Source organism: Salmo trutta, chromosome 16 (assembly GCF_901001165.1).
Source record: "Salmo trutta chromosome 16, fSalTru1.1, whole genome shotgun sequence".
NCBI lineage: Eukaryota > Metazoa > Chordata > Actinopteri > Salmoniformes > Salmonidae > Salmo > Salmo trutta.
In genome coordinates this window covers 34,150,320-34,171,182 of record NC_042972.1, presented here as the reverse complement: position 1 = coordinate 34,171,182, position 20,863 = coordinate 34,150,320, and the positions used below count along the sequence as shown (strand labels likewise).

Below are 20,863 nucleotides of genomic sequence, written 5' to 3'. Positions count from 1 at the left end.
TTTCTGCATTGTAAACCCTCTTTACAATATACAGATGTCACAAATGATTGTGTCTGTTTAAATAAATGTACATGCACATACTATACACATGATATTCCACATGTTCAGTTTATGCCAAACAGTTGTTAGTAAACTAACAGAGTTTAACTTGATGTTTTGCTCAAACAAATGTGGGACCACTACACGCGTGCGTAGTCAGTGAAGTTGTCAGATAATATTTGAGAGCAACATTACAGCATTCGTCTCCTGTCCTATATTATTAAAATCATATAATCCAGTGAGGTTGGCAAAGGGAAAAACGACAGGATTGTAGCAAAAATCGTTAAAGGTGGTGTTTTTGACTTTATCTTGTTGTATCCGCAATCGTGGGCCTGATAGACATTAGGTTCAAGAAATTATCAGTAATGGACGGGTAAATTAGCTCTGTAGCCATTTAGCTTATTCTATTTAATTGACATTACAGAATTTACTTTGTATGCAACATTTACTCACCGTAGTGACTGTTTCACACTACAGGTAACTCATCAATTAACGTTATAGTTAGTTATGAAGCTTGCTAAAATGGTTACCTGACTAGTTACAGACGAAGCATTTGGCTAATTTAACAAAAAACTGCCTGCCACTCAGTTCAGGGCTAGCAACTCTCATTCCAAAGAGAGGACTGTTCCAATTTTAGGGCTGTTATAGATACACATAGGCCTACTCACCTCTTGCTGAGTTAGCTGGCAAGGTGGTTAAAAAAAACGAGTCTACTGATGACCCACCGGTGCGTCAATATAAGTAAAATAATACAAACATCCCTGTCAAAATCTGTAAATTTAAGGTAGAGATATGTTTTACATGGGCTTCGTCTCAATATGCCTATGGCGGCCTTCCGCATCTGCGGAGGTCATCATCAGCCAATTAACGTTAATAAACTAAAAACTAATGTACCTTTCCATTTGGGTTTAATTCTATTTTAATCCTGTAAAATCAGGGGATTAATTAAAATTGTGCAATATGGTTTAATGAATTTCAATTAACTTCCTGTATGGTCAGTTCAAATGAACTTGACCCCAAACAGCCCTGATACCCTTGTAGTGTGTTGTCACCCTTTTTGCCCTTTCCTATCATCTGTATTTCTCTTCTCCTATCTGTGTGTCCATCAACATTTCAGAGGTAGAAAGAACAGATGCTAGAGGCTGGCAGTACGAAGGGCCTTTGTATATGCCACCAAGGCTCTCAAGATCAAACGACGTAACATGCGTATGGTAAGAGCATGCTCAGAATTATAGCCATGTCATTGATACACCTAATTTGAAGGTGTAGCTATGCTATACCCTGAATCTATATGTGCACCCTTACATGTCATCAAGATCACTCCTCTGTCATTATCATGTGCTTATGATAAATCAGCTACATGTAGATGTGTGCTATTGTGAGTGAGAACCTAAAACAATGCTTTTCACCAGCTATGGATCACACGCATTGCGGCTGCATCACGGGAGCACAGCATGAAGTACCCCACCCTTATGCACAACCTGGTGAGGGTCAGTACAGTAGGCCAACAGCAGGGATCATCAACTAGATTCAGCCACGGGACAATTATTTTTCTGGAGCGGAGGGTCAGGGGGCCGGGATATAATTACAAATAATTTGCAGACTGCAAATTAACCACAGGAAGCCCAAACAGATATAACATTTGACTAAAACATCATTTCAAACCTAGTTTACATTTGTATATGATCACATATACACTAGTATGTGGACACCTGGTCATTAAAGATCTCATTTCAAAATCATGGGCATTCATATGGAGTTGGTCCCCCCCTTTGCTGCCATAACAGCCTCCACTCTTCTGGGAAGGCTTTCCACTAGATGTTGGAAGATTGCTGCTGGGACTTGCTTCCATTCAGCCACGAGTATTAGTGAGGTTGGGCACAGACGTTGGGCGATTAGGCCTGGCTCGCAGTCTGTGAGCTTGTGTGGCCTACTACATGCTACTACTTGCTCCTAGACGTTTCCACTTCACAATAACAGCACTTACAGTTGACCGGGGCAGCTCTAACAGGGCAGAAATTTGTTGGAAAGGTGACATCCTATGACAGTGCGACATTGAAAGTTACTGAGCTCTTTAGTGCGGGCCATTCAACTGTCAATGTTTGTCTATGGAGATTGCATAGCTGTATGCTCGATTTAATACACCTATCAGCAATGGGTGTGGCTGAAATAGCAGAATCCACTAATTTGAAGGGATGTCCACATACTTTTGGCCAGTTAGTGCATCTCATGTATAGTTGTGCATGCATGGGAATACTTTGGAACAGATTTCAAAAATGTAAATCACTTGGAGCTGATTTGCTGGTGTTTTTACAGTCATGTCCAACTAAAAAATTAAATAAAAGTTGGGGGGCCAAATAAAATCTCCCACGGGCCACCAGTTGGAGAACACTGGCCTACAGTATGTCTTAACCTTGTTACCACACTATCTCTCGGTTCCAGCTTGTGATAATTCAGTACAGCTCTGTAAGGCATGTTTGTTCCCAAGGTTTGATTTACAATGTTGCTCCAGCTCACAACCACATGCAATCAGAGCACAGCAGACACTTATCGTAGAACAGAAAAACCTTAGCTGGAGGGGATTCACTGAAAATTGAAAATATTATTAACAAATATGGATGAATGGTACAACGTGAATGTTGTCACATGATTGTATATACTGAACTGTAAAAACCCTCTCATCCCATTCCTTAGTCCTTACTGTTGTTTCTCAGATCCTCTCTCACCCTTTCCTAGGATCACCTAAGATTTGTGTCCATCCCTCCTCTTCTCTCCCCTTACAGAGTAGTGTTCTGAGCGACCTTGCCATCACAGAGCCTAAGTCATTCCTGTCTCTTGCAAAGCTGGTCAGGGCGAGGCAACAGGAGGGATTCGGTGCAGCGTTAGGCGATGGCAAAGAGCCTCCTGGTGTCGTTTCACGCATCATCACACTACAGTGATCTATCCACCTCCTCCATAGACAATTGCAATTGACTCCATACCACCTCTTTGCTGATCTCAGCAAGGGCCCACACATCCAATAACCCAGTTTCCTTACTAGCAATACGACCAACACAGTGCTGCCCTGCCACCATTCTACTCCCTTTCTGAATCATGGCTGCTGGAGAGATGCTGACGTAATCCCTCCACACCTCACTCAATATGATAGTATTCATAGGAGAGGTTTGACTGACTGGGAGGAATACTTGGCCTTCATTTGTAATGCCTTGTGTCTATGTACATATGTGTGATTGTGTGTTTGCCTGTTTTCCTGTAAAAAATGTGGAAAATCATTGTCTAGTAAATAAAACATTTAGCTACTTATTCAGTGTTCTGATGTTGTTGCTAATATTACAAATATTACAAAAAAAATGATGCACTTTCTCCTCGAGAGATGACTCAATTTAGGGTTTTCATGACGGACTACTAAAGGACTTCACCTAAGCAAGATAATTTTAAATTACTGTCCCAAGTAATTGTGGTACTGTTTCATAGACTGTTATTAAGTATTTAGTTCCTGTCAATTAATTTGTTCAAGGAGAACGTTTTGAAAAGATTCAGGTTTCCCTGAAATGCTACTGCAATGTATTACTTAAATCTAAACAGCTCTCAGTGTAAGCTTATGAAAAATGCAATGAATTTAAAATGCGTTCTGTTGACAGAAGTACAAAAAAACTCCGCAAATGATGCAACTATCACATTCATTGTCTCAAATGGCCTTCCAGTGTTGTTATTCAGGGTCATTATAAGACTTACGTTTTGGACCACTGCGGCTACCATAGCCTCTTACCGCTGGGCTATACGTTTGATCTTAACAAAGGACAACCAATGAGAGGAATAGTATTTTCCTAAACCAATCAGCACGAGTGTCCTTCAGGAGAAAAAATATATATTTCTTGTGATTGTTCAAAGACGGCAGCAAGTGTAGTGACAGACTGCCAAGCCGGATCACCTCCACCTGCCTTGGCCAGCAGTTTATTTTCTGTTTTCCGTAACATGTCCTGGTTGTTCGGCCTGAATAAGGGGCAGCCTGAGGCGCCCTCGGAATTCCCAGTTCCACCGCCTCCACGGGTTGGCAGCTCCGGTGGTGGTGGCGATAAACCCAAGGACAAATGGAGAGAGCGGCCCAGGCGGTAAAAGAGCTCGACAAGTCTCGTAAGTGTCTTGCATGATAACTAGATTATATAGGACTGTATAACTAGTAGCTAGCTAGAAACATATTTGTAATCATTAAAGAAAGAGCGATGCACCCGCAGCATGCTTTACAGCCTCAGCAGTGATGCTGATGCAACACCGGCGGGTGTCTTGACAGCGTAATGTCCTAGCTAGTTTCCACGGGTATCTATCTAGTTAATTAGTCTTCATGACAGCTATCAGTAGGATAACACTATAGTAAACGAGAATGACATGTATCACATAGCACGTTGTGCTGCACATTTTCATTCATGTTGGAAGTTGATCGAGAGTGCATTACATTTACGTCATTTAGCAGACGCACTTATCCAGAGCGACTTACAAATTGGTGCATTCACCTTATGATATCCAGTGGAACAACCACTTTACAATAGTACATCGATATCTTTTTTTTTTGGGGGGGGGGGGTTAGAAGGATTACTTTATCCTATCCCAGGTATTCCTAAAAGAGGTGGGGTTTCAGGTGTCTCCGGAAGGTGGTGATTGACTCCGCTGTCCTGGCGTCGTGAGGGAGCTTGTTCCACCATTGGGGTGCCAGAGCAGCGAACAGTTTGGACTGGGCTGAGCGGGAACCGTGCTTCCTCAGAGGTAGGGGGGCCAGCAGGCCAGAGGTGGATGAACGCAGTGCCCTTGTTTGGGTGTAGGGCCTGATCAGAGCCTGAAAGTACGGAGGTGCCGTTCCCCTCACAGCTCCGTAGGCAAGCACCATGGTCTTGTAGCAGATGCGAGCTTGAGGTTCAAGGTGAAAGGTGCAAAGGGTATTCCTTCATACAGTTCAGTTTGCCAGATAGCTCTAGTTACATTACATTTAGTATAACTTAATTAAGCCAGGTTTAAAACCTTGTATTACATTATTTTCCAGAACATTGAGTTAATTTTTCTGGAACTTCTAATTAGTTTGAATATAGTCTACTGTCATTAAATTAAATGTATGTCCCTTTCCCTTGATGTTATTTCAGGTCATGCCAAAGAGGCCCTGGATCTGGCTCGCATGCAGGAGCAGTCTGTTCAGATGGAACATCAGACCAAAATCAAGGTACTGTTGCACTTAAACAAGGCACATGCAGAGTAATGTGTAGGACACCAAATACATTATACTATTAATCCAATATCTGATCATGCTATTTGTGTTCCCTCTGTGTGTGATGGTGGCAGGAGTATGAGGCAGCAGTGGAGCAGCTGAAGGGGGACCAGCTGCGTATTCAAGGGGAGGAGAGAAGGAAAACTGTCGGCGAGGAGACCAAGCAGCATCAATCGGTGAGAGAGCTGGTACTGAGAGGGTTTAGTGATACTGCAGAAGCGGTGATTGTGCAGTAGTATTCATTGTACTGCAGAGTATGGGGTCAATGATGGGCTCATAGCATGGATCATAATGCAGAGGTATGGGTAAACTGTAGAAGCAAGCATTTGCCCTGTAGTTGTTAGATGTCTTTGAGTTTGTAGAGAGTACAATTGTCGGTACGTTTAGAGCTTGAAATTGTTTGCACAATTCGCTTTAATTCTGAAACAGGCTACAATGAGAGATGGAGAGGAGCTTACATATAGGGGTTACATATCTGTCCACCAGAGGGTGACTAATGCGTTACTATGGTTACCGTCTCCTCTTATCCCTTTACAGAGAGCACAGTTCCAAGACAGACTTGCCAGACGTGGGTATGAGGAGCAACTCAAACAACAGGTAAGCCCAACTGCCATTAGCTGCAATGTCTACTCAGTCCTGTTTAGGCTAGAAAGAAGTAGAGTGAAAATGCTGTGTCCACCTGACTGAGTGTCGCCTCTCCTCTGTGTCCTCAGCAAGCCCTGGATGAGGACAACCTTCGCAAACAGGAGGACTCTGTGCTTAAACAGGAGGCTATGAGGAAAGGTACTGACCTCAGTCACACAGCCTCCAGGAATATGGTTCTGCTTCTATTTTCACTGGCCATTATAGCCATATGGGGTCTGGCAATCACAATGTGTATGGGATGATCAACGAGGGGGTATGTGTTCTGTAGAGAAATAATGCATGCTCTAGAATGCCCTTCAAGCCAATAAGAAGTGAGTATTCAACAATGCTATGGTAAAATGATGTTATATCCACTGATTTACCCGCTCCACATAGCAACAATCGAGCACGAGATGCAGCTGAGGCACAAGAATGAGCTGCTACGTGTAGAGGCAGAGTCCAAAGCACGTGCACGTGTTGAACGGGAAAACGCAGACATCATCCGCGAGCAGATCCGCTTGAAGGCAGCAGAGCACAGACACACTGTACTAGAGACTATACGGTGAGACAGACTTAGTGTATTACATTACAGACCATGCAGAAAGATACCATATTGGATACCTGACTTTCTCTGTATATTTCTGTAATTTCAGGACTGCAGGTGCTGTGTTTGGGGAAGGATTCCAGGCCTTTGTGTCAGACTGGGATAAAGTCACAGCTACGGTGAGACCTGCCTTCCACTCTACTTCCTCGTTTATGTTCATTAATACGCAAACTGCCAATGACTCCTAAATAAGTACCCGATATCTTAAAGGTTTATTTATATCTAAGCTGTTGTTGGAGCATCTCTAAATGTAGTGTATGTGTTCCCTCACACCACTAGGTGGCAGGACTGACCCTGCTGCCTGTGGGTGTATATTCTGCCCGGAACGCCACAGCTGTGGTAGGGTGCTACATTGAGGCCCGGCTCGGGAAGCCCTCATTGGTCAGAGAGACGTCTCGCATCACTGTGGCGGAGGCGATCAAGCACCCCATCAAGGTACAGCGGCCCTGCTGTGCATTGTATAAGTCCTGTGTCTGATGCTTTTTGTTGCAAGTAAATTAAGTTTGTTAAACACTTATGTCGAAGTACTATGAAGTGATGGTGAGGTGCATTTTCTTATTTTTCCTCTTATAGATTTCAAAGCGCCTGACAAGCAAACCTCAGGATGCCCTGGAGAGAGTAGTGCTCAGTGTGAGTACCAACACTCAGCACACACCTGAGCACCAGAGAGTCATACCTTATACAGTCTCAACACAACTATACCTGGGAGATATTATACCCAGTACATGTATTAAAGAGACATTCATAGAGAATGCTGTGTACACATGTTGTGTAGAGTGAATATATGTTTTTGCAGCCCTGCTTTGAGACAAAATGTTGATCTCCCTGATATGAATTATTCCCTCCACTCCCCACAGCCTAACTAGAAGAGCGTGTACATAACATCGCCATAGCAACTAGGAACACACGGCAGAACAAGGGGCTCTACAGGAACATCCTCATGTACGGCCCCCCAGGTACTGGCAAGACCCTCTTCGCTAAAGTAGGCCACTTTGACAAAAGGTGTTATGTTGGTAACTGTCTCTCTGTGGTTTGAGTAGAAGCTAGCCGTGCACCCTGGGATGGACTATGCCATCATGACGGGTGGAGATGTGGTGCCCATGGGCCGTGAGGGCGTCACCGCCATGCACGAAGTCATTGACTGGGCCAACACCAGTCGCCGTGGGTATGCTACCCTCACTAGCAGTACTATCATACTACTGATAGAACTTAATGTAAATGTAACCATGATATAACCATGTAACGTAAGTATCTACATAATATACATTTTAACTTGCCAGCTGCACTGGTCTTAATTCGTTCTCTGTATATCATTCCAAGTGCCTGTCTGTTTATGGCTAATGCCATCCTGTGTCCTGTCTGACAGCCTATTGCTGTTTGTTGATGAAGCCGATGCATTTCTTCACAAAAGAGCTACTGTAAGTGTGTTGTGTACAACCTGGGATCAAATACGTATGCATTTGAGTATCTGGTATTTAAAATACCTTTTTCTGTGTGTTTGAGTATTTTAAAATACACAGGCCAAAACAATAACTTTTATTAGAGTATTTGAATGGTTATTTGTAAAAAATAAAATGAGTACTCTACCAAATTGTATTTTCAAATACTTATCTTAAATACTATTTTCAAATATCTGGATTAAATGCATGGGAGTGTATTTGAGTATTTTCCAAGTGTATTTCCAAATAAAGTAAAATATTCAACTACTTGCATTTTCAAATATAAGATATCTGAGTACTTACTTCGAATGTATTTGAGATTTGAAATACTGTTTGAACCCAGGTATTTGTACCTCCCTGTATTGAAATGATAGCGAAACCAAAACGATGATCTTGTCGAAATATTGGAAAATAAAATTCAAGGTTTGTGTCTTTTTGTTTGCAGGAGAAGATCAGTGATGAGCTCAGAGCAACTTTGAATGTATTCCTGTAGCTCACTGGAGAGCAGAGCAACAAGTCAGTCCTCATTCACTCTAAATTCACCATATCTACACCCTGAATTCTGATGTACAAACTTCCTCAAATACCACAGCATTCTAACCCTAATAGCCCACTGGTTTGTTGTCTTCCTCCAGGTTCATGATGGTGCTGGCTAGTAACCAGCCGGAGCAGTTTGACTGGGCCATCAACGACCGCATTGATGAGATAGTCAACTTTGCTCTGCCGGGTCCTGATGAGAGGCTGGTGCGCCTGTACTTTGACAGATACGTGCTTGAGCCTGCCACAGAGGGGAGACAGTGAGTCATACAGCGTTACGCCCACACAGCACAGCAGCACAGGTTTAAATAGGGCATTCTCACAAGCACACACACAGGGATGTATAATGGAACAAGTTCTAATGCCAAGTAATTAGCTACTCCCAGACATGCTTGGAGTCATCCGCATTCCGTGGCACACACACACCTACCCACACACACATGGTGGAGGGAGGCCCCTCTCTGTATTGTTCTATCAACATAAGCTCTGGCTGTGGAGTGTGTCAGGAGCAGGTCTTTAAGAGCAGGTGTCCCAGCAGTAAGCAGCAGCAGGATCCCAGTCAGCCGTAGCAATGCTGAGTCACTAATTACAGTGGGGCTTTGAGGGCCTGGAGCCTGAGGGGCAGGGGGCGATTTACACACAGGGCACAGGAAGCTGGACCAGGCTCAACAACACTCAGATAACCGAGCCAGCTGGTGGAGGGAGCTTGGCCACTTAAGGAGTGGCTCCTCAGACAAGACCTCATAACGCAGACCTGTTTCCATTCTGCCAGACAGGATGTCATTCAGACCCGTATCTGTCTGTAATCCCCCTCTCTCTCTCTACCTTCCCTGTCTCTAATCCCCCTCTCTGTCTCTACCTTCCCTGTCTCTAATCCCCTTCTCTGTCTCTACCTTCCCTGTCTGTAATCTACATGTCTGTAATCCTCCTCTCTGTCTCTAATTCCCCTCTCTGTCTCTACCTTCTCTGTCTCTACCTTGTCTCTAATCCCCCTCTCTGTCTGAAATCTACCTCTCTGTCTCTACCTTCCTCTCTCGGTTTCAAATCCCTCTTTCTGTCTCTAATCCCTCTCTGTCTCCATGTTCCTCTGTCTCTGTTTGTCCCTGCAGGAGAATGAAGCTGGCTCAGTTTGACTGTGGTCAGAAGTGCTCGGACATCGCTAAGAGGGCAGGTCGGGCAGAGGGATCTCTAAACTGGGCGTGGCCTGGCAGGTATGTGATGCGTTTCCCCTGTTGTTCATAGGTCAATGCTTTCTGCTGAGCTTTTTGAAATGATAACAACCAGAATTATCCAATTATGCCAATTTGACATAAATTATTTGTTGGAAGGAGAGCCTGTGTAGCAGGTCATAGATAGATAGATGGAAGGTTAGGGATGGCCACAGCAGGCAATTCTGACCCAAGGTGATATGGTTACCAAGAAAGTCCAGACCCATTTATTCTTCAACTATTAATAGAAGCAGAGCTGAGAAGTGGATCACTATGTATGTCACTGCCTTCCCTTCTGCTGTGTCATGTTCATCTCTCCTGTGAGACTCATTCTGTGGACAAGAACTGTAATGATCAAATCTTTATTTAGATTAAATGTAATGTAATAATCCATGTATTCTATGTCCTCCTGTAGGCGGCAGCATACTCCTGAGAGGACGGCGTCCTAAGGGAGGCCATGATTGATGCTCGGGTGGACGACGCCGTGCGGCAGCACCTCCAGAGGATGGACTGGCTGCACGGGGAGGCTGGGGCCAAGAGCACAGCCTCTCCCAGCACTGGACCAGTAGACAGCAGAAATATAGGCTCTACTTCTAGGGGAGCCATCACAGCCTCATGAGTACTCAACCTGGTCCTGGAGATGGACAGCAGACCGGAGACCCCTATCAATCGGGAGGAGCTGAAACTGCAGAATGAGCCCCACCTTCCTCAGACAGTACCACCCTGCCTGCAGAGGAGGGGACTTTCCCGGCCAAAGGGGAGGGTGGGGCTCCCCTTTACCACTGCAGAAGCAGTGGTAACACCCTGGGGGGAGGGGTAGAGGGTATAGCCCAAACTGATGCAGCCCCTAGCAGTGAGGGTGGGACAGAAACTCCTCCCAAGGATGGGACTCCAGTTTAACATTAGGGGGGAAGGAAGGAAGGGGGCTGCTTTTTGGGATTAATGGGTTTACAGGAGGACGCCTCCTGTTCCTCCTGACTGTCTGTATACGTCTGTCTGACTGAAAGAGATGGGGGAGGAGGGATGGAGGCACTAACAGATCCTGGAGAGGTTGGAGAGCTGTGATAATATATGATTTGTATAAAAAGTGTACTTTATATGGAAACACTATGTCTAATAATATTTATGTTGATGTGGACTGTAAGAGATGATACTCTATTATTCAAATGGTGTGGATGAAAATGATCCAGGTTTCTTACCATGGCTGCACCTATGTTATGATTGTAATGGGATGGTTTCATAGACAAACCATGTGACCAACAGATGGTGATGAACTGTATCTTGAACCTGTGTAATGACACACCAGGACGCTGTCACTGTTAACCTCCAGTAGTCCATTTTAATCAAACAAACATTTTCATTTTTACAACACCGATGTCTGCACAGAGAGACGGGGGGTGGTCTAGGGAGGCTGGGAAGTGAAGTGAAAGGGGGCTTCATCCCGCTCCCTAAAGACTAATTCATAAGGGAGGAACACTCAGGATCCCAATGGGTCACAGTCCTCATACAGTATCACTCTTCAATGCCATGACAAGAGCATGTTGCACCTTTGATATAAGTTAATACACCACAGGCAGTCTCTTTCAAAGCTACTATTATGGAGGCATTCTACAGCTGGCTGTTCAGTGTAAAGTATTTCGTCAACTATAAAGAGTTCCTGAGTGTAACTCTCCTTGGAATTTCATCTTCAGGTTTCCATGCTGATGACCCTCTGGACCAAATATCAAATAAAACCTTTAACCCCTTAACAACACACACATACACAACAGTGTCATTCCTAATGGTTCTTTAATGTTGGCACACTGCATATACTGTACACACCACGGAAGATGTTCTCTTCCCCACCCCAAATAATGTGTAATTATTGACATCAATAACCAAGAAAGAAATGACACCCACCCACGAAGAATACATTCCCTAGGCCCCTTTCAGTACAGCTTTCACATGCCAAGTTTTTCAATTAGACAGAGTACTACCAATACACAAATCCCTCTCAAAATTTGACCACACTCAAGCAAAATAAATATTTTTATTTCAAAACGGGCATATTCAGGCAAAATAAACAAACTGTTCTACAAACTGACAAACCCCAAGCAAAATATACACCCAATCCCCACTTCCAGCAAAATTGACATTCTAAAACCAAATATATATATATACACTATTTTGAAAAACTGACACGCTTTTATCAAATTGCTTACCCCACTACTAACTGGACCCTCAATTACCTACATCCTTTTACATTAAATCATTTCCAGTCAAGACAAATATGGACGGTGAGGAGTTTTGCACTGTGTGTGAAGGCCATTGGGCCAGTTAAAGTGCTTTATCCAGTGGCAATAAGAAACAGTATGGTTTGAAGGGTTTATCTTGGATAGTCTTTGTTTAGCTGCCCTTGTGTCTAGAGTCTGGTTGGTCAGTTGTCAGCAGGTCCAATGCTCTCAGAGGTGGCGTGGGCTGGGGTGTCCGTTGTCCATGGCTCTCAGAGGTGGCGTGGGCTGGGGTGTCCCTTGTCCATGGCTCTCAGAGGTGGCGTGGGCTGGGGTGTCCGTTGTCCATGGCTCTCAAAGGTGGCGTGGGCTGGGGTGTCCGTTGTCCATGGCTCTCAAAGGTGGTGTGGGCTGGGGTGTCCGTTGTGGTACAGCTTCTGCTTAATGTGCACCATGTTCCCACTTGAGTCCTCTAGCTTTCTCATGTGCACCCGTCTCCCCAGGTTACAGAAGCGGGGAACCCATGACCAGGAGAACGCATCTGGACACAGTAAAGGAAAAAAAGATGGGGGTTGGGGAAGATGTACGACATTGATTGAAAGATTAAGGATGTGTCCTCCATTTAGTTTGTGTGCGAGTGTGCATGCATTTTTTCACTTGCTGGCTCTGGGATTCAAGTTAGCCACCTTTCGGTTACTGGTGGGAGGGGGAGATTGAGAGAGGACGAGACCACTCCACCAAACTACTAAAGCCCACAAACTTTTCACAGGATAGACAGAAATAAACAACATGAATTTGATTGGTGAGATGGGAGTGAGAGATAAATACTGAATTTTAAGCGAAGGAGAGGGAGAAGAAAGAGAAATCACAAGACACTGAAACATTGCAGTAAGTCTACTCTGAACTCACAGTTTTAAAACCACAGACACTCAAATGAACGCTGTGTGTGTGTGCATTAGAGGAAAGATGAATTTGAAAAGACATGAAGCTATACATGACTAATTTCTACACCAACCAACCCCATCACTTCATACACGGCAAGCAGCTCTGGCTGGGAATTATACTAATCCCACAACTGGATGTAGAAATATGAAGAGAAAACTCTACACACAGGAAAAACTGTGACTAGACTAAAGGGGAAGGATGTTTGATGACTTTATCAGTGCCAACAGTTTAATGTAGAAATATGAGGAGGGGGGGGACTCCCACTGTCATATATAAGCCTGAAAAACACTGATCCAAAATGAATTTTAGGAAATCAATAGAGAAACAGCAGCAAGCTGGGGAATATTGTGATAAAGTGGGTCGGTGGCTGAGTCACACTTATAAAAGTCATTGAACCGTAGACAGGTTTACACACTGTACTGTAGTCTCCGGAACGGAGGCTGCTCACGATACTGCAGTTTTCATCAAACAAGGCTAATTCAAAGTTGAGACATCACACCTCTGCACCTTTAGACATTTGTTCTCCTGTACATTCCCTCACTAACCCAAAGAACATCCTATTTTTACCCCCACCCCATGAACAAAACATCTGTATTCCTTACTAACTTTCTACTGCTGCTATATTTAAAACTCAGAGCTGTGTCAGGCTTTTGAGACCAGCTCCCCATACATTGTCTCTCTGCCTCTCAGAGCCTGCCTGTGGGGTTGTGGCCCCGTGCTGACTCACCGTGGGGCTGTTTGGCCCTCCAACGTCTGAGGGCTGCGTGCAGTGCCCCGTCCAGGCACAGCAGCAACCAGCTGAGGAGGAAGCCCAGCAGCAGCCCCAGCATCAGGTCCAGCTCCTGCTTGGTCACACTGTCACTCACAAAGTAGTTCTCTGCAGAGTCCACCAGAGACTGGTCCCCATCATACGGGATCACATAGTGTACATGGTGCCTGAAGCCCAGAGGGAGGTGACAGAGGGAGAGGGGAGGTGGTGAGGTGAGGAGACAAGGAGAAGAGATAAGGGAGCAGGACACGTGGAGTGGGGAGGGAGGAAAATGGGAGGGAGTGGAGCGAGAGGAGGGACAGGAGGACGGGGGGGAGTAAAAATTGCATTGAGGAAGATGCATTGACATAAGGGAGTAATTAAATCTACCATACAAAGACTGTATATGGTTAGGCTATGTGTGGTTCTATATACTTCGCTGTAGCGCTGTGTGTGGGTGAGTGGGATGGTTGGATGGATGGATGAGGTTGGGTGGGCGTGCTGCTGTCAGCCCCATCATTGAGCGGTGAACAGCTGCAGCTGGAGGGCAGCACAGGAAACGCATCACTAACAGCTGGCCTCGCTGCCCCATGGGAGGTGGGGCGTGGGGGGGTGCATGTGGACCAGCTGCAGGAATCACTCCCAGTAGAGAGAAACCATAGCAGCAAGAACAGTGTTGACGTGGGCACCCACTGGACAAAACCTTGTTGGATCAATGTGGTTTCCACATAATTTCAACCACAACTACAATGTGATGACGTTGAATCAACGTGGAAAACTGATTGGATTTTCAAAAAGTTATCAACGTAAGGGAATTTTGTCTTTTTTTCACCCAACTTTTAACCTAAATCCAATGACGTGAATTTTTGGGGGGGATTTCATGTTGAATTCTCGTTAGTTGACAACAACCAAAAACTAGACATTAAAACAGCGTCTGTCCCCAGGGGACAGAGAGTTGCAAGGGAGAAAGGTACTGTATGTGCCAACAAAAAAAGGAGGATGTGGAGAGCACAAACAAGTCAATCAATATAGTATAATATCACTTAATCAATCAATGTGCATGAGAAAGCAGAGATATTAAAACAAACTATTCTTAAAATCAACATGCAACAAAGCATGCTGGGAAATATAATAATGAGGCCACTCCCACATCTTTTTCTATCTGAATGAGTAAACGGAAACCTTAGGAGTTGATGGAAAACTTGACAAGTGATGTGTTTTAATAAACAAATTAGGCACATTTGGGCAGTCTTGTTACAAAATTTTGAACAGAAATGCAATGGTTCATTGGATCAGTCTAAAACTTTGCACATACACTGATGCCATCTAGTGGCCAAAATCTAAATTGCACCTGGGCTGGAATTATGGCCTTTCTCTTGCATTTCAAACATGATGGTACAAAACAAATACAAAAGAACGATTGTTTTTTACTTTGTATTATCTTTTACCAGCTCTATTGTGTTATATTCTACTACATTCCTTTCACGTTTCCATAAACTTCAAAAGTGTTTCCTTTCAAATTGTACCAAGAATATGCATATTCTTGCTTCAGGGCCTGAGTTACAGGCAGTTAGATTTGGGTATGTCATTTTACGCAAAAATGTTTAAAAAAAAGGGGCTAATCCTTAAGATTATTAATTAATCCCACAAGACCTTTAGTTATGACCTAGTTATTGACATTGTGGTTTGAAAATCCTGGCTCATGGGCCACATCAGACCTGCAAGTCACAATATGCTGGTTTGTGAAGTGATTAGTAATTCCTATCGGAATCCAGCCAGATGGAGGATACCCAAGAATTGTACTCTTTTATTACCCACAACCTGCACTCAGAATGACTGCTATGGTTTTACTGCTAACAAGGTTTTACTGCTAACCTACAAAGCATTACATGGGCTTGCTCCTACCTATCTTTCCGATTTGGTCCTGCCGTACATACCTACACGTACGCTACGGTCACAAGACGCAGGCCTCCTAATTGTCCCTAGAATTTCTAAGCAAACGGCTCGAGGTAGGGCTTTCTCCTATAGAGCTCCATTTTTATGGAATGGTCTGCCTACCCATGTGAGAGACGCAGACTCAGTCTCAACCTTTAAGTCTTTACTGAAGACTTATCTCTTCAGAAGGTCCTATGATTAAGTATAGTCTGGCCCAGGAGTGTGAAGGTGAACGGAAAGGCTGGAGCAACGAACCGCCCTTGCTGTCTCTGCCTTGCCGGTTCCCCTCTTTCCACTGGGATTCTTTGCCTCTAACCCTATTACAGGGGCTGAGTCACTGACTTACTGGTGTTCTTCCATGCCGTCCATGGGAGGGGTGCGTCACTTGAGTGGGTTGAGTCACTGACGTGGTCTTCCTGTCTGGGTTGGCGCCCCCCCCCTTGGGTTGTGCCATGGCGGAGATCTTTGTGGGCTATACTCGGCCTTGTCTTCGGACGGTAAGTTGGTGGTTGTAGACATCCCTCTAGTGGTGTGGGGGCTGTGCTTTGGCAAAGTGGGTGGGGTTATATCCTGCCTGTTTGGCCCTGTCCGGGGGTATCATCGGATGGGGCCACAGTGTCTTCTGATCCCTCCTGTCTCAGCCTCCAGTATTTATGCTGCAGTAGTTTATGTGTCGGGGGGCTAGGGTCAGTCTGTTACATCTGGAGTATTCTCTTGTCTTATCCGGTGTCCTGTGTGAATTTAAATATGCTCTCTCTAATTCTCTCTTTCTCTCTTTCTTTCTTTCTCTCGGAGGACCTGAGCCCTAGGACCATGCCTCGGGACTACCTGGCATGATGACTCCTCGCTGTCCCCAGTCCACCTGGCCATGCTGCTGCTCCAGTTTCAACTGTTCTGCCTGCGGCTACGGAACCCTGACCTGTTCACCGGACGTGCTTGTTGCACCCTCGACAACTACTCTGATTATTATTATTTGACCATGCTGGTCATTTATGAACATTTTAACATCTTGACCATGTTCTGTTATAATATCCACCCAGCACAGCCAGAAGAGGACTGGCCACCCCTCATAGCCTGGTTCCTCTCTAGGTTTCTTCCTAGGTTTTTGGCCTTTCTAGGGAGTTTTTCCTAGGGAGTTTTTCCTAGCCACCGTGCTTCTTTCACATGCATTGCTTGCTGTTTGGGGTTTTAGGCTGGGTTTCTGTACAGCACTTTGAGATTTCAGCTGATATACGAAGGGCTATATAAATAAATCTGATTTGATTTTGATTTGATGGTGAAGGACTAAACAAACACGACTACCTAAAATATCTAAACTGGAACAACCATCTCAGTAACGGGTACAATAAGTCCAAGTAACAGATTGGATTAGTTTAGAAAATATAGGCTATTTATCTCAAAACAAATCGTTTTTTGTCATAGGCGCCGAATACAACTGATCTGGACTTTACTGTGAAATGCTTGCTTAGGATCCCTTCCCAACAGTGCAGAGTTTAAAGATAACAAATTAAATAGTAACACAAGAGGAATAAAATACACAGGAATGGAGCTATGTACAGGAAGTACCAGTACCAGATCAATGTGCAGAGGTAAGAGGTATTTGAGGTAGATATGTACATGAAGACAAGGTAAAGTGATAGATAATAATAAGAGTAACCTAAAGACCAGAGCAGCAGCAGCAGATGATGGGTGTAAAAGTGTGTGTATGTATGTGTGTTTGTGTTGTGTCGGTCTGCATGTGTGTGTTATGTGTGTGTGCATATGCATATGCAGTGTATGTGAATGTGTGTGGGTTTTGTGTGGGAGTGTCAATATAATGTGTGTGAGTGAGTGTGTATATGGTTTGTATACAGTATATAGTCTAGTGAGTGTGCGTTGGATCAGTACAAGATTTTAGCAGTCTGGATATTTAGCAGACTGGCTATTTAGTAGTCTTGTGGCTTGGGGGTAGAAGCTGTCTCAGAGCCTGTTGGTCCGAGAGCCGATGTTCTGGTACCGTCTGTCAGACGGTAGCAGAGTGAACAGTCTATGGCTTGGATGGCTGAAGACTTTGGCAATTTCTCAGCCCTTCCTCTGACACCGCCTCATATAAAGGTCCCAGATGGCAGGGAGCTCGGCCCCAGTGATGTACTGGGCTGTCCACACCACCCTCTGTAGCGCTTTGGGGTCAATGGCGGTGCATTTGCCATACCAAGTGGTGATGCAGCCAGCCAATATGCTGCTGTATAACTTTTTGAGGATCTGAGGGCCCATGCCAAATATTTTCAGCCTCTTGAGGGGGAAGAGGCACTGCTGTGCCCTCTTCATGACTGTGCGGGGGTGTGTGGACAATGTTATGTCCTTAGTAAAGTGCAATTGAGATTGTGTCATCTTTGTATCTGTTGGGGCAGTATACAAATTGGAGTGGGTCTAGGGTGTCTGGGATGATGGTATTGATGTGTGACATGACCAGCCTTTCAAAGCACTTCATAAGTACCGATGTGAGTGATACAGGGCGATAGTCATTTAGGCAGGTTACATTGGAGCTCATGGGAACAGTGGTGGTCAGCTTGAAACATGTTGGGATTACAGACATGGTCTATCAATGGATGGTCCATCAACATTTTGTTGTTATTTATAAGATAAAGAATGTTGACAGTTCTGTTTATGTCGACTCACCTCAGAGATCACTGGTGAACTAGTGATGCAAAGCATCTGGAATAATGCATTATCTGCATGTAGCCTACAGCATCTCCTATCACTTTTATCATCTCATTACAGTCTGTACATCAACGATGTATGAAACAGCTGTTGAACTTTGTTGAACTTTGCTCCTGTACATGATGGAAATGACTGGGTCTACATTCCCACAGTGTGACACGTCACATAAATGTATAATTTGTCTTCATAAAGGGTTTACTTTTCATTTTAACACATTCACATAGGCAGTCACTAGGTGAAGGCTTCAGGAATATAAATGATTGAATGCAACAACCATGCCTCTGTCACTATCTGTCACTATCAAATACAGTCATTGGTGGGTATCTCTCACATTCACTTGAAAGGCATGCTGGGAAGAATGCAAATATGACTTTATCCTACAGTGTTAAAATAACACCCTCAGTGTTTAGTGTTTAAAACCTAAACGCCCTGTGCTGAATACACGTGTTCATGTGTTTAAAAGTGTTACAACGAATAAACATGTTCTGGTGTTTACAATCTAAACACTGTGACGCGCTATCATTGATATTCTAAATGCCTTGATGCGTTTAAAAAGTGTTGCAGAAAAGGGTTTAGTTATGTGCTCAGATCCTAAACACTTGGTTTTACAGTGTGGTTTTAAACAAACGGTTTACGTGTGCTCTTGTTTTGCATAACATTAAATCACATAATTTTGGAAAGTTTGTTTTACCTTCCACAGTTGCAATGGCAGACGTGGTCTTCCCCTCGTAAATGTGGTAAAATATAGTTGTGAAAGCGGTCCAGTAGCGCGTTCATGTCCGTTAGACACGCTACAGCCTGAAAAGAACCACTGAAGTCAACTGGGACAAAACAAGCCGCATTCCCATAACAGCATATGTTGCCCGACTTCTCAGGTAGATGACACACAAAAATGTAAATTCTAAAAATAATTAAGTGTCGTTACTCCAGAAAAAAATGTTTTCCTTGACAGTTTATTGATTGTTTCGCCTCATGTAGGCCACGTTGATGTATAGGTCGTTTGAAATATCCATTTGACAGCTTTGAACAGATTCAATTGTTACACATGAGGGAGTGTGGGGAATGAGGATAACGGTGTTCTTCTTACCATCACAAATAAATCCCTCAAAACCATAAAGATCGTGGCGGTTGTGCACGTTTGAATCAAAACTTCCCAACAGCAGTTTTTTGCTCTCCCTCCAGAACTATCCTGTGATACCTGTGCCAAAAACAACACCCTGAAGTGAAGGCGCTCATGGATGCAGCATCAGTGTCCAACTACCCATCATTGCATCGTCTATCCGATGTTCCTTTCTCCGCGACATGAGGAGATGAGGACCAGTCTCATTTCGCTCCCTTTTGAAAAGCACTCTGTGCACCAGCGAAGATGGTTAATCGAGGTGCGTGCAACGGGGAGGCGTGGTGTGAAAGCTGTAGCGTATGTCAGAAAATGATTGTTAGGCTATTCCAGAGCACGACAACACAGTTGATATCAGGACGAAGTCACGATCCATGCGTTGTTGTGATGCCAGCCACTGCACAGTTCCTGGTGTAGCCTATTTACCTGGACGCATCCACTAGCATTAGGCAAGGAATCATCGATTCGTGTTTTCTTCTCCAATCAGGTCGTTTTCCGTGTTAGCTCCCTCTAGCAGGTGTTTGTTCATTGTCAGGCTATCTATCATTTCTCATAGTCCGACAGGATAGGCTACTTTGGTGCAGCTGAAAGAGAATACGGAGCCTCCCACTGTGCATTCCAGTTGATAATAGCGGAGGCATTTTTAGGCTCCTTCAGAGAAACAAATTATAGGCTGAATCAATTTCCACCCCAAATTTCCACCCCAAAAAGCTTAGTAGGCCCGTCTATACATATGTCAAGGGTTTAGTTTATGATAATGATGATAGCATGCTTCAACATAAATTAACAACGAATTAACATAACTGGTCATAACTCTCTCTTTCTGACAATCAGCAGTTCAAATATGTATTCTACACCATTCTGTTGGGCTGGGCTTCGTTTGTGACAACACATTCACTTTATTGCCGACGTCTATCAGGGAAAAGCAAACAAGAGGAAGATGAACTGGGCCTGAGTGGATTGGGGCCCCGGGAATGCCAGCCCTGTGCCGGCCATGGTTGATAATAGAATGTCACATATTGAAATGCTTTTTCTTAATGTTGTCCTGACTCTAACCTGCGTGGAACCAGTGTCTCCTTATAAGGTCGTACACATAAACAATTCAGCACCATGGACAGCGCCGCGAAGCGTGCCAGCTAACGATATAGCACCATGAACAGCCTCATGACGAGCGTAGTTCTACACTAGTCACCTCAAATCTAAAATGTCACAGAATCAGGTTTTGCCTTATTATATTGCCATGACAAACCAAACCACCCTGGTCTTATAAGCCTATTGTAAGGCCAGGACAAGGTCATTTATCCATTTATGTCACTTTCCAGGTCGCAATTGTAAATGAGAACTTGTTCTCAACTTGCCTACCTGGTTAAATAAAGGTGAAATAAATAAATAAACTAGAGATGACAGAGGGAGGTTAGGATATGGGAATGTCACTTTAACCCTAGTTCTGTCTCTGGTGATTTTCTTTTCGCATTACCCATAAATCAGTGACCTTACAGCCCT

General features: G+C 44.2%; 2 protein-coding genes and 1 pseudogene across 5 annotated transcripts; 2 read left to right on the top strand and 1 right to left on the bottom strand.

Moving 5' to 3' along the window:
- Nucleotides 1–239: 239 nt before the first annotated feature.
- On the top strand, nucleotides 240–3,342 carry LOC115150635 (39S ribosomal protein L20, mitochondrial-like). 4 transcript variants are annotated; one of them, XM_029694115.1, is made up of 4 exons: nucleotides 240–328; nucleotides 1,157–1,250; nucleotides 1,452–1,529; nucleotides 2,823–3,342. In XM_029694115.1, the coding sequence occupies exons 2-4, from the start codon at nucleotides 1,242–1,244 to the stop codon at nucleotides 2,976–2,978; spliced, it is 243 nt and encodes an 80-aa protein (XP_029549975.1). In that variant the 5' UTR covers nucleotides 240–328; nucleotides 1,157–1,241; the 3' UTR covers nucleotides 2,979–3,342. The 4 variants fall into 4 exon arrangements, with proteins under 4 accessions (XP_029549975.1, XP_029549976.1, XP_029549977.1 ...); XM_029694116.1 differs by having other exon boundaries at nucleotides 240–516; XM_029694117.1 differs by having other exon boundaries at nucleotides 240–1,250; nucleotides 1,452–1,523.
- Nucleotides 3,343–3,811: 469 nt separating this feature from the next.
- On the top strand, nucleotides 3,812–11,464 carry LOC115150633 (ATPase family AAA domain-containing protein 3-like; annotated as a pseudogene).
- Nucleotides 11,465–12,310: 846 nt separating this feature from the next.
- On the bottom strand, nucleotides 12,311–19,842 carry LOC115149810 (transmembrane protein 240-like). The gene is made up of 3 exons (XM_029692635.1): nucleotides 18,935–19,842; nucleotides 13,588–13,796; nucleotides 12,311–12,456 (listed from the first exon to the last, which is right to left on the bottom strand). The coding sequence occupies exons 1-3, from the start codon at nucleotides 19,018–19,020 to the stop codon at nucleotides 12,311–12,313; spliced, it is 441 nt and encodes a 146-aa protein (XP_029548495.1). The 5' UTR covers nucleotides 19,021–19,842.
- Between the last annotated feature and the right edge of the window lie 1,021 nt (nucleotides 19,843–20,863).

Excerpts from the sequence above, each read along its gene's own strand:
- LOC115150635 (XM_029694115.1), top strand. Across the intron at positions 1,530-2,822 it reads TTATGCACAACCTGGTGAGG|AGTAGTGTTCTGAGCGACCT; the intron begins GTCAGTACAGTA and ends CTCCCCTTACAG.
- LOC115149810 (XM_029692635.1), bottom strand. The coding sequence starts at position 19,020 with ATGAACGCGCTACTGGACCGCTTTCACAACTATATTTTACCACATTTA. Across the intron at positions 13,797-18,934 it reads TGCCATTGCAACTGTGGAAG|GCACCATGTACACTATGTGA; the intron begins GTAAAACAAACT and ends TCTGGGCTTCAG. Across the intron at positions 12,457-13,587 it reads GAGGGCCAAACAGCCCCACG|ATGCGTTCTCCTGGTCATGG; the intron begins GTGAGTCAGCAC and ends TACTGTGTCCAG.